This window comes from Cynocephalus volans, chromosome 7 (genome assembly GCF_027409185.1).
Source record: "Cynocephalus volans isolate mCynVol1 chromosome 7, mCynVol1.pri, whole genome shotgun sequence".
NCBI lineage: Eukaryota > Metazoa > Chordata > Mammalia > Dermoptera > Cynocephalidae > Cynocephalus > Cynocephalus volans.
In genome coordinates, this window is record NC_084466.1 from 109,356,526 (window position 1) to 109,369,380 (window position 12,855).

The 12,855-nt window shown below is 37.3% G+C and overlaps 1 protein-coding gene across 5 annotated transcripts in view; it reads right to left on the minus strand.

The window, feature by feature from the left end:
• The window catches only part of BICC1 (BicC family RNA binding protein 1), a 261,573-nt gene that overhangs the window by 17,999 nt on the left and 230,719 nt on the right, over positions 1-12,855 (minus strand). For 4 of the 5 annotated variants that reach the window (XM_063103077.1, XM_063103079.1, XM_063103075.1 and 1 more), the window contains 8 exons: positions 12,169-12,355; positions 10,143-10,304; positions 9,037-9,233; positions 8,763-8,895; positions 8,018-8,174; positions 5,818-5,983; positions 2,680-2,719; positions 2,138-2,292 (listed from right to left, as the gene is read on the minus strand). In XM_063103077.1, the coding sequence (XP_062959147.1) occupies positions 2,138-2,292; positions 2,680-2,719; positions 5,818-5,983; positions 8,018-8,174; positions 8,763-8,895; positions 9,037-9,233; positions 10,143-10,304; positions 12,169-12,355 (1,197 nt within the window). The remainder of the gene's footprint in view (positions 1-2,137; positions 2,293-2,679; positions 2,720-5,817; positions 5,984-8,017; positions 8,175-8,762; positions 8,896-9,036; positions 9,234-10,142; positions 10,305-12,168; positions 12,356-12,855) is intronic. The other variant, XM_063103076.1, reaches the window with a different exon arrangement.

Here is a 12,855-nt window from a genome sequence, read left to right on the forward strand (position 1 = left end):
TAGTTTCTTGCTGAAAATGCAGATACCCCGTTCTCACTCTCTACCTGCTGAGTGAGATCCTGGAGGAAGAACTGCATTTTTATCGAGCTCTCCAAGTGATTCTTATGCCTGTAAAAGTATGGCAACGTGGCACTAGAGCAGTTACGTATCACCTTTTGCTGTGTACCCTCTTGGATTAATCATTAGAAAGAGGAGTACAAAGAAATTTTGTAAAATGAACTTAAGTCCTTTGTCTGACACTTGGTGGCTGTGACCTTGAGTAAGACACAACTTTTTAGGGTCCCTCTTTCCTACTGGGAGTTTGTGGGGACTGAATAAACTTGTGACTGATGACACACCATTTGAACTACAAAGATTTAAGATAATTAAAGAATGTGATTTAAGATAATTATTACTAATATGTATTCATAAAAACTGTGAGGTACTCCTTTAGACATAAAAAGCATAAATATCTTGAATGTGCAGAAATACAGGCACCAATGAGCATTCACACACACAATCTCATCTTTCAGCAGCCCCTGGTCTTCCTCAGGGTAAAGTTCCCCAGTGGAAATAATAGCTACTCGATATTCGTAAGAACCCACCGTGCCCCGTGCTAAGCCTCGGGCACCCTCTGTGACGTCCTCCCCAGCACAACCCAAATGAGAAATCAGACTCAGAAGAGGGACGTCACTCACTACACCTGGTCAGTGGTGATTAGCAGACCCCACAAACCCCTGACCACTGCATTACTGAAATTATCATCATCCTCAACTCTTCAAACTGTTGGTCTTAGAAGAATGGAACGAGCATTTCTAAAGTTAAATATTTCATCTCTGAAACAACAGAAACACAATCGACAACCTAACGCTTCATTCTGCAGAAAGCAAGGGTGAGTGAAATGGATGCCTACAGGGTACATCAGTTGAAAGTCTAAGGATTAGCACAGCAGTTTTAAGGTCTCTGCTAATGAAAAGAAATGTTTATTTTCCCTCAAGGCTATCGTGGCAGAAAAGAAGAATGTACCTCCTAGAGCCTCAACATTTTTCATAATGGTTCCTACATTCTCGCTTCCAAAGGTAACTTCTATCTTGAAATACAGCCTGCCAGGTTGCTACTGTAACTCCAACAATGAAGCTCACAGGAGACTTCTTTTTTTCCTCAGTGTTTCAATAGTATTTTCTTTTTCACTTACTCAAAGAGACAAAGGAAAAAATAACATGTTTACTTTTGCCTGTCATCAACTGTCTAATTCATTACAAAGAAAATGGGTAAAGAAAAGAAAGTCAATCTACAAATGATAGTTATTAGATTAACAATTATGAAACCCTTACCCAGTATTTGTTTTTCAGCCTACAGTGGTCTGGTTGTGATTCTTGGATTAATCGTTTTCATCCACGTTCAGGTTTGCACAGTCCCCCAGTATTGTGTGTGCGTGCACTCTCTCTAGCCCCAACCCCACACTACTGAAGGCCTACAGCCAGAATCTGATACTCTCAAATGGAAAAGGCTTTGCTCGGTGAATCACGTGTAGTCTAGCTAAGGATATGGAACTCTGGATCCCTCCTCCGTATGGTAAGAATGCCAGCTTCCCAGTCTCACCATGAGCAGTTGCAGCCAACATCTGGGAAACATCAAAATTTTGGAGCTCTTGTTTAAGATACTTCCTGCTATGTTCTTGGCCCATCTGAACATACTGAATTTTTAACTCATATCTAAAAAGCTGTTTTTGTTGAATATCTGCCTTTTCCCCCTATGGTGGTCTTGCTAGTGATACCTTTGGATAAAATGACTCTTTATACATTTTTATGGAATATTACATCGGCCCTTTGCCTAATCTCAGCCCTACTCTATCATTTATGACACAGCTCTCCCCCAGCAAAAGCACACTTATCCAAATTTACAACTCCTAACAGCTGATCAACAACTTTGGGAGAAGACAGATAAAAGACCATAATATATGATTGAATCAATTTTGTAACAATATGTTTACAGGAAGACAAATAAAAACATGCAATATGTTTATAAGAAGAGAAATAAAAACCACCAATCATTTATCATTTTTCTTTGTGTACATAAGAAAACGGGGGGTGAGGATATTGTTTTCTTTTGCTGAGACAACAAACAGGAAGAATGGGTAGGGCATGACTCTACAAACCTCGTAAGTGGTTGTCATTGTGGGCTTATAGGACACATGATTGGCCCTTCTCAGCTCCTTGATAGTTTCAGCTGGCATGGACTTAGAAAACCCCAGGCCACTCCAGGTATTTGTGGGTGTTCTGACCTCTGTCACCACTGGTTTCTTTAACATGGCTTTGGAAAATAATACAAAAAAAATGCTTAGTATGTTTAATGTATTTCTTAAATAAGAAACTGAAGATGAGTTTTGTTTCTCTGTTATATGTGAAGAAATTATCACTGCATGCTATTTTTAATGCAAAATGCCTAAAAATATCTTAATAAAACATTTGCCCAAAGTAATGGTAAATGAAAAAAGGCTACATGATTTCTTAATTGGTCTAATGCTAATATATTCAACAAAATACATTTGATCTCAACAGAATCTGTTCAACTTTAGCCCAAATGTTCTGGGTTGCTTTTTATGAGTGTCCAATTTCTCAATTCACCATGAATAGTTAAAAACCATTTATGAGTGCACTGAACAACAATCAAAACATAAATTATTAGTGTATCATATACCTTTGGTTGCTAATAGCTTCTTTTGTTCATAGTCAAATGCCTGAAAATAAAACAGAGGGAAAATATCTTTACTGCCAGTCTCTCCACATGTCATGTACTCTATGGTTAGGGAACAAAAGGTTTCGACTGTGTCCCATGAATCTGCCTGAGACATATGCTAAGCTTTGTACTGTAATGTGACAGGAATCTAGTGTAAGTCTGATAAATTTAAACATGCTTTCAAAACTAATTAATTAGAATAAAAAATTACTACTTCTGACTTTAAGTCATGGCTTTGACAAGAATTAAAATTTTTCCTTCAGGAAGAAAAATAAATTCCTATTTATTATGAATAGCTAGCACACCAGGACCAATATATGCTCAAATATAGTGAAAACCTAATAATAGTTATGCTAAGCTTCAAAATAATACATTACCAAAATGCTGTCAGGTATCTACTAGCCTTCTTTGTGTTTCAAAATCCCTTTTCCATTTAGGTAAGCATGGCCTAAAGTGGTAGGATGATTACAAGACAACTTAAGGAATTATTTAGCCTAATTGGCAGAATTTTTGCTTTTGAAGGGAGATAAATGGCAAATGGCAAATGTCTAGCTTTAATCTACAATAACATTAAGCAATGCAACGAAATTAAACCTTGTTACCTTTTACTACACACGACTAGGATGGCACAATTCATTTATTCCATTAACAATGAATAAGTACCTACAATGCAGGCAGTTTCTACGTAGGAACCAAGATAGGTCTTTTGAAGAAAGGAGTGCAGATATACCTCAAATGCTAACCTACTATTATCAACTCCCCCAATTTAGGAACTTGCTAAAGTTTGATTTAAGAGTATCTCAAAGGCTTACCAGGAAGTAACTGATAGGAGACCTTTGACCCTTCTCCCAGGAAGGCTACACCATCATATATATGGTGCCCATATAATTTATGGTCTGAATTAGGACACTTCTGAGAATGAAACATACTGTGAATAATAATTAGGTCAGGATAATAAAAGTAATCAGGGGCTATCCCAGACAAACCAGGATGTGTGAGAACTCTAAATATGTGATAGTGAATCAGGAAAACCAGATTTTTAGATAACACAGTTTGATGACGTTTTTTGAAATCCTAGGTCTAAAATGGCACTGGGATTTAAAATCAACTTTTAATGTCTAAGGGCAAAGTGTGGGGAAAACATAAATTCACTTATTCAATAAATAATTATTTAGTGCCTACTAGTTAAAGACTATGCTGAGCTTTGTCTTTGTGGAGGAATACAACAATGAAAAAAAAAAAAAATCTAAAGCCTCAGCAACTTATAGTCTTAGGAAGGTGGGGTAAGTGAAATAACTATAAAATAAATTAGGAAATGAGATAAATGTGAAAAGACAGCTAGAGATATAGCACTCGAAGAGCATTCAGGAGACAGGTCTTTCAGCCATGAAATCAGGGAAGTCTTCAATCTTTCTCCCTGTCAATGCTCAGTGACTACTGCCATTGATTTCTTAGTGATTTTAAGAGTCAGCTGTTCACTAATGGCATAAATATATCTATTTAAATCGAAACTCTATCATAAAGAACATTTTCAACCACCTTAGAGAAAATCGTGTTAAGTGAAATAAGCCAGGCAGAGAAACAGAAATACCCCATGTCCCCACTTGTAACTGGGAACTAAAACAAAAAAAAAGAAAGAAAGAAAGATACAACAATCACAATAATTCATTGAACTTTCAAAAGGAGAGAATAGAACTGAGACTACCAGATAAGGGAAGGGGGTGGGTGTTAGCAAGAAATTGATAAAGGACCACAAAAAATGAATACTGTGTAATGCTGAATACAGTAATTAAACAAATTTGAGCATCACATATTGCACACAGGTGTTGATATTCAACACTATACCCCACAGATATGTACAATCAATTATGTTTCAATAAAAAAAAATACAAGAACATTTTGATCCATCCTAAAAAAAAAAAAAAGAAACATGAAATTGGTTCACTGTAGGTAGAAACCTGAATGGAAAAAATGACAAGAATCATAAGATGGATAAAAACCATAAAGGGATCATATATGGGACTTGATATTTCTTAAATGGGAGAACTTTAATTTATATTAACTGAAAATAAATCCACCAGAGAAAATGTAACAAACGTCTTTTTTTTTTCATACTAAAAAAGGCCATTATAAAGGCCGTGGCTTTTGTAAAAACATTCATCTAAAAATTCATGAAAATGTTCAAATGCAAAGGATTAAAAAAACAGACAAGGAGCATTAAACTGTAGTTTAAACTGGAATTATAGCAGTATAATTAAGTTCCATGAATTGATTTCTTTGACATATCTATAACAGCTTTTTGTTTCTAGGATTCTGTGAGAATTTTCCTGTTTTTTGAAGGTGGGGGTTATGGGGGTGTTATATAAGTCTCTTACTACGAAGTGGTTAAGCCTACCCAGTAATTCTCTGGTACTGAAATCACATATTTATAGGAATCTCTAAAAGCACAAAGCACAATATTCTTCTCTTCCATATTGTGATCTATATGAATTTCTGAATTTCATGGTCAGTAGCCTGTTTTGAGTAATCAGCCTAATACTTTGAAAATGGATACAGAGAAAAGTCCCTGTTGAGGAAGTTATTTAACATAAACATAAAAATCTGTGAACCAACACAATCATCAGTAATATTCAGCATCTATTTTCAAAAAACTAAAACCTCACATTATTTTCACAACTGTCTCTAAATGGCACCAAACAAATTTATCATTTCTATTTCACAGACAGAAGAATATCATATTTATTTACCTAAGACTATGTCATGAGGGAGTAATACTTAGAAATAGTCTCTCACATTTATCTAAAATTTTTTCAAGTAACAGATGAATAATTTATTTGCATAAGACATAGTGACAGATTATTTTGTGCCATTTTCATACTTTATTTTAAAGACTTCTTTTCACTTAAGCTAAAGCCTATATTTCATTTTTAATGTTTATAGCAAACCAATTCCTAACTACTGCATATTTACTTAAATTTCATTTTGGCTGAAGCACAGAAGGAAAATCTAATTTCTGTACAACTGCTGAATACTCACTGAATTCTTCATACCCCAACCCAAGTGCCCTACATTTGAATGATCTTATTTTGTCACCATTACCTGCATGTTGACATATGACGGCCGTGGGGCAAGGCGGGCCCTTTCGGAGTTCTGCTGGGCGGCTGCTGCCCTCTCCGCAGCACGCTCACTGCCTGGAGCCTTCTTGTCAGCCAAAGGGCTTTCTGCAGCGCTCAGTTCAGGGTCTGAGAGCAGCCTGTCAGCACTGCTGTGAAACACAGTTTGGAATTTAACACTCCACTGCATATGCAAACATACTGAATGTTTCCTATGTGGCACATTTACTATGCATGTTTGCCATCGCCAACTATTTACATGTATTATCTCATTTAATCCTCACAACAACGCTATGACATAGGTACTATTGTCATGCCCATTTTACAGGTAAGGAAAGTACCCTGTCCAAGGTCACATTTCTAATGTAAATGGTAGAGCTAGAATTTGAACCCAGGCATTCTGACTTAAGGGTTAGAGCTTGAAATGACTTAACGATACACATTCACACACATTTTATATAGCATATATTGCATATGGTACAGATGAAATAGATATACGGACAATATTACTAATTTTCATACATCAAGATCAATGACTCATACATAGAAAATCTAAACAGAGACCCAGTCAACTTGAAGACATACAGATGATGTAGTCATGAGTGTAAAATGCATGTGGTATTGGTAACAAATAAAGGCAGCAGATAAATAAGAAATATTCCCCAAAGCCTGTTTGGGGGGATGGGTAAAGTACAAAGTGCTTCTTATAATGAGCAGCAATTACCTGAATTACAATACATGATAAATGCAGGATACATGCACCTCAAGTTCAAATCTAACTATACATTAGGTACAAATAAACTAGGGATACACAATACCAATCAAAGAGCTGATTTGCTCATTCTTCCATGGTTTTATTCACTCAACTATTCAGCTGTTGTGCCAGGTGAATTTAGAGAAATTTAGAAAGGGCTACTAGAATGCAAAAGGAGGAACAATGAACTTTGCTTGACAAAAGTTGACAGAGGCTTCATAGAAGACATTTGAACTGGGATTTCAAGGGCATCGCAAGTTCACTAGTGCCAAAGGCCAGAACAGCAGCTCAGAGGAAAGAGCATGAGTAAAGGAAGGGAAGGACACAATGCAGACCGTTGATGGTTTTTAAGCCAGAGTGTGACAAGAACAGACGTGTATTTTCAAAAAAAATTACTGGAGCAAAATAAAGAACAGATGAAGCTGATGAGTGATTGCAGGCCGGGAGACCATGCTGCAGGTTGCAGCTTTATCCAGATGAGAGATGACAAGACGATAATGAGGAAAGCAATAAGTATATATACTTTAAATGCTTCAACAGACAGAAGAAAGCATATTCTTCATACGCTAACCTATACTGAAGAATGTTAATCTGGGATATTAGTACCAGGTAAAGAAAAACACAGATAAAGTAGATTTGGACAAAATGGGAATAAGAACAATTAATTGACCAAAAAGTTCATAGAGCAAAATAGACTTTAGTAAGAAAGAGATTGGAAATAAGAATGTATATACTAATCTTCGCATAAACACACTCTCTCACACTCTCTAAGGATATACAAGGAACTAAAAAGACAGTAGAGAAAACTCAGGTGGATGGGGATGGGTGGGAGCAAGACTTCTTACTGTATAGATGGCCCAAAATAAACAGAAAAAGGAAACTGAGGTAGGATGATACACTTGCAACTGTGCTATGGTAAGGGAGAGTTAGATTTAATACATTTTATGTGTTTATACTCGATATGATTTGTAATAAATAAAATCACCATATCATCAAGCATTTATTCAAAAGTTTGCAATTAACTACCTCAGAAAAAGGGAGCCGTAGCTTAAGAAATTCAAAGCCAAATGAAGGAGAATTCACAGTTGGAAAATTTCTAACAGCAAAAATCAGAGAGCAAAAATTGCCCTGCTGATTACAGAAAAGCAAAGAGAATGCCAAAGTTTACGAGCAATACAGATTTAAAGGACACAGATAAAAACCCAACCAACTAAATGCAGGCAGGACTGTAAAGATAGAAAAGAGTGAAAATTATCATCAGATATTATTCCTTAGTGACTTTTTTAAAAAGAAATGACTTTAAAAGCCCATGGATGAGATTAAATCTGACTTGAACCAAAGAGTACTAACTAACTATTGAGTTTAAAACAAATTCAGCCTATTACACACGTTCTTTCAAAGGATTAAGGGCTTTTAAGATTAAAATACATACTGTAAGTGTGAGTTTTTCGTGCCTTGTAATAGTTCGACTGTCTGCCTCTTGGCACAGGCAACCTTGGAGGGACCCATCATCTGTTTCAAGTCACCAGCATTCCCAGAATGGGAAGGACTCCTAGGCATGCCTACTTCCACAAAAGCATCATTGCAACCTGCAGAGGAGAAGAGAAAATGCAGTCAAAATCTAAGCCACATCACTTCACAGTGGACAGTTACCTGAAATGGAAACAAATCAGAACCTACCTCTATGGAGACATTATTGGCCTCAATGGAGGCATTCAGGCTGTCACAAAAACACAATATGAATGGAAGACCCTCGTATTTCTTAAAGATCGTTAGAGGTAAAGGGATTATTAAAAGAAACTCTACTTGGGAAATATATATACATACATTTCAAAAAATTCATGGAAAATAGAATTGAAAGGTAATATGAACTTTTTGAAGACCCCTCATATATAGTAGGTAGTGATGCGTTCCTGCTACATAATTGCATTCACTTTAATTTAGGAAGTTCTGATGTAATGGGAAAGTGATTCTTTCTGTGGAAAGTACTTCTTAGTTAATCGTTCACCATACTCTCTGGAATTTCTTTCAAGATGTCTCTCCGCATAGTTGAGGTAGGATAAGTCATAGATGGTTAGCAAAACCAACTCAAAATCATTGCACAGACTCTCTACAACCCCCCTTTCCCCAAGTAACAAACTAGACTGGACTTCAGAAGGATATACAGAGTTCCTGACCTTCTGCAGGGTTTGATTTGGGAGACGCCTGCTCAGACCCCGTTGTCTGGATGGATGGATCAACGTGATTTGCACTCAGCACTTTCTCTCCGAGTGATGAAGTGGATATTGCACCATATTTTATATTTGGAGACTGAAATAATAATAGAAAATAACATATGGTCATAATTTTACAATTTAAAATTCATTTCTGGTGACGGTTCTAGCGTGTCACTACTGGTGGCTTATCACTTGCAAACAGCATAGATTCCACTATTCTAGAGAAGGGCATTACCTGCGCATGTCCATTTAAAGCAGCAGAGATTTTTTTGCCTTCTGTCTGCATACTGTTGATATGGACATCAACAGGAGTCAAGCCAGGAGGGGGAGATGGAGCTGTGTGCCCATAGGTGGGCACTCCCGACAACAAAATATTGGTTAATGTGGCTTGGGCAGTAGATGGAATCATAAGGTGTGGTATAGCAGAAAAACCTATAACACATTTCATGAAGACAGATTAGACAGGAAAAAACTCAGAACCAACTACTGTTATTTTCAATAACAAAAATAAATGTCATTTTTGTTGCTGCAAATTTTGAAGAGAATTGTTTTGTTTTGTTTTGTTTTTTATGATGCCAAGCACTCTGAACCAGTGACACGGGAATGACTTCGACATGGTTTCTGTCATCAAATAGCTCATGATCTAGGAAATAAACCTATGGCTGTGCCAATGGAAGAGTCGTGACTGCTACACACATATGGAGATGTGCGGTGCAGCACAGTGTTCAGCCCCATAGGAAATACAAAGAAGCTGAAGGCTCAGACCCTGAGTGAGGAACTTGCAATTAATGTCATGTTTCATTGATTAAGCCTTTCCAATTGGTTGGATATGCGTATAATATGGGAAATATATGGAATTACATATCCATTTCATACTTCTCTGTAAATAGGTTTAACATTACTATAAAAACACGAAATAATGTTAAAATGGAACAACACTTCAGAGAATATTTAATCCAAGCCCCTCACTGTGCAGATGAGGAAACTAGCTAGGTTTAGCATGTGCATACAAGCACCAAGCAAGTTAATCCAACTACAGCTGACATTTCCTATTTAACAGATCAGTCACCTTCCTGTGCTTTTGCCATTGTTCCCTGCACATAATGCTCTTTTTCCTAATCTGCTTATCACCCTGGAAGATTATATTTTACTTGTAGGAAAAACTCATTGCTTGGTTGGGTTTCATTTTAACCAGTTTACACACTGGGGAGTTTCTGTTTTTCTGGAATATGCTTTGAACAATCACCTTTCCCTAAAAAAACTGAGCTACCAGTAAATGTTATTTAAAACCCAATAATACCTAAGAATACCTGCCTCTGATTATACTTAAATGGTACTGACCTGTGGCACTTGAAGTATTAGCAAGCGGGGGAGCCCACAAGGTGGGGCTTGGGGTGCCAGAACTTGGACTTTGCAAAGGACTGACCGAGCTATTAAGTGCATTCAAGAGTGAGTTTGGGGTTGTCGAAGTGTTTAAAGATAAGGTGGTGGGCCCCAAAAGACCTGTAATAAATGAATGTAAAGTCAATACACATAAATTCAAGATTTTAAAACAGTGATGGTACCAGTATTTTCCTTTGGAATGCATGCTGATATAATCTGAAATTTTCTAAATATATAAATTATGAGTGACAGCTTTTCTTTCAAATATTCACATGAAATATTGCTTATACAACTCCAACACAGGAAATAACTTATCCACAAACAGATGATATCAGAAAATGGAAGACAGGTGTGCCCACACCAGGACAGAGGTCAGGGACATTTGCACACATGTCAACTAGCCAGGATGAGTGAAATTCTGGAGACTCATTTTATTTCTCTGCATAACTCACTTGTCATCCAGTTCCAAACAACCCCATTTCAAACCACTCACATTTAGCAGTGACTAGGGAATGTTTTCCTGTGGTAGAATGGGTCCATTTGTCCTATTTGCAAACTTGAATCAATTTGTTCCAGATAGGCCAAGCTACCTGGGACAGTTTTTAGATGTATGTCAAAACACATACATGACTTCCTTGGGCTCCATCTCAATGATGAAAACTTTTCTCAGAAAAATAAATTTTTGGTTTTTTGTTTTAAGGATTCAATACATGATTTAAGTAATGAGATTTCCCTCTGGGCATTTAAAATACTTTCTAAAATAAAATGTGGATTTGTATATAAGTTCCAGGCATACATATAAAGCATTAAGTATTACAGGACAGATACAGGCATAAAAACATTTAAAAAATTCAGTAACTGAATCTTTGCATACTTATTTTCTCCCTAGTGCAGGATGAACTTGATTCCTGCTAAGTTACCTGCCTGGCATTTCCTAGATCACAAGCATTGCTAAATATTACTATGACTCTGGTCAGGTCCCAGTGGAAGGGACAGCTTTGGCAGATTAGGGGCCAAGGAAAAAAAAATCCTCCTTTATTGTCATGGTATCTATGCAAGGCTACTTGGAATCTTAATTGTGTCATAATCATACTACATTTTTTAAAAAACAAGAATAGCTATTAGAAAAAATTTTTTAAACATTGCTGACAGGATTTTTTCTGTCTCAAATCAACACTGAATGACAGAATGATTTGCTAGGGTGACTGCACTACCTTTTTATATAAAGGCCATGGAGAGATGTGCAAAAAAGTAGTGAACTTAGCATAACCATAACAGAGCAACCAACTTCAGCCTGTAACACAACAATCCACAGATGAGGTGATAAATATCACCAGGACTATGAAGTGACTCATCTACTTTCTTAAAGAACTAAAGCACTGAGATACATGTTGCTGTTGCATTTTTCTATTCCTCGTCTTAGATACAAATATAGGTCCATTTGTTCTCCTTGGTGGCCGCGGGCTAGATTTTTTTTGTGCCTGGGCAAGGCAGGCCAGACCACTGGCAGGGGAGGGGAGGAGGCCTGCTTGCTTTCACCTCCTCCTCTCCACCCCTCAGACACATTTGCAATTACTCTTTGAAAAGCAAACTGGATAATCTTTATCTCTAGGGATTCATGGCAATATTGCAAATGCAAGAGAGAACAAACACATACATTACAGTCAGCCTGCTCCCGTCAGTCTCAATGGCATTCTTAATTTAGAAGAACAAACGCAGCCACTGAGAATAAAACAGTCAGACCTTGATTATTTATGCCAACATAGGAAGAATCTGTGTAACCAAAATCCACAGAGCCCAACAACAACAACAACAAAAAACCAAAATGGATTGATTCAAGTTTGGTTGCTTTTCACACGATCTTAGGGTCTGAAGAAAAAGAAGAAAAATAGCCTTTAAATGTAGACTCAAGCGGTAGAAAGAAAGGGAACCGGATAAGCATTTCCCCGGTGACTGAGAAGCGCTGTAATAACAAATTTTATACCTAGTCCAGTGAGTCCGAGGCCTGCTGATGCTAAGATGTCCAGGCTGGGACATGCCAGACCGGCAGGGCACGATGCTGGGGACGGACTGGTTGCTATGGTAACCCCACTGCTTTCAAGTCCGAGGAGACATTTCCTTGCTTCATACATATTTAAGGCATTTCGCTCAACACTTTTCACAATCACAGACTATGAAAACACATAATGGGGGGAAAAAATTGACATGCGAGTAGTCTACAATGAATGGGGGACTGGGGAGGGAGGTTGAAAATGAACATGCTATTAAGTATCCCACTCATGGGATATATTAATGCTGCTTTAAAATCAACTGCAAATTCTAGCCACTTATTTCTTAAATGTTTCCTTCTTCTGGTAAAACCCTAAAGTGTTAGTTACTATTTATTGGGTGTGTCCTGTGTTCCAGGCACCATGATGCTGCTTATAGGTTCTAATTCTCATCAAAATGCTATGGGGGTGGGAATCGTTATTCATATTCAGTGAAGGGATTTAGCCAAGGTCACGGCACAGCTGTGGAGGGGCAGCAAGAGGACTCGGGTCCTACTCTACAGGCCTTTCTCTTTTATAGACTCTTGCCTTTACATTAAAGCCTTAACCCTTTATCTCATCTGGTGAACCAAATCAAACTTGTCACCATACATAGACTGCACAATAGCAGTCACTTAAGTTTG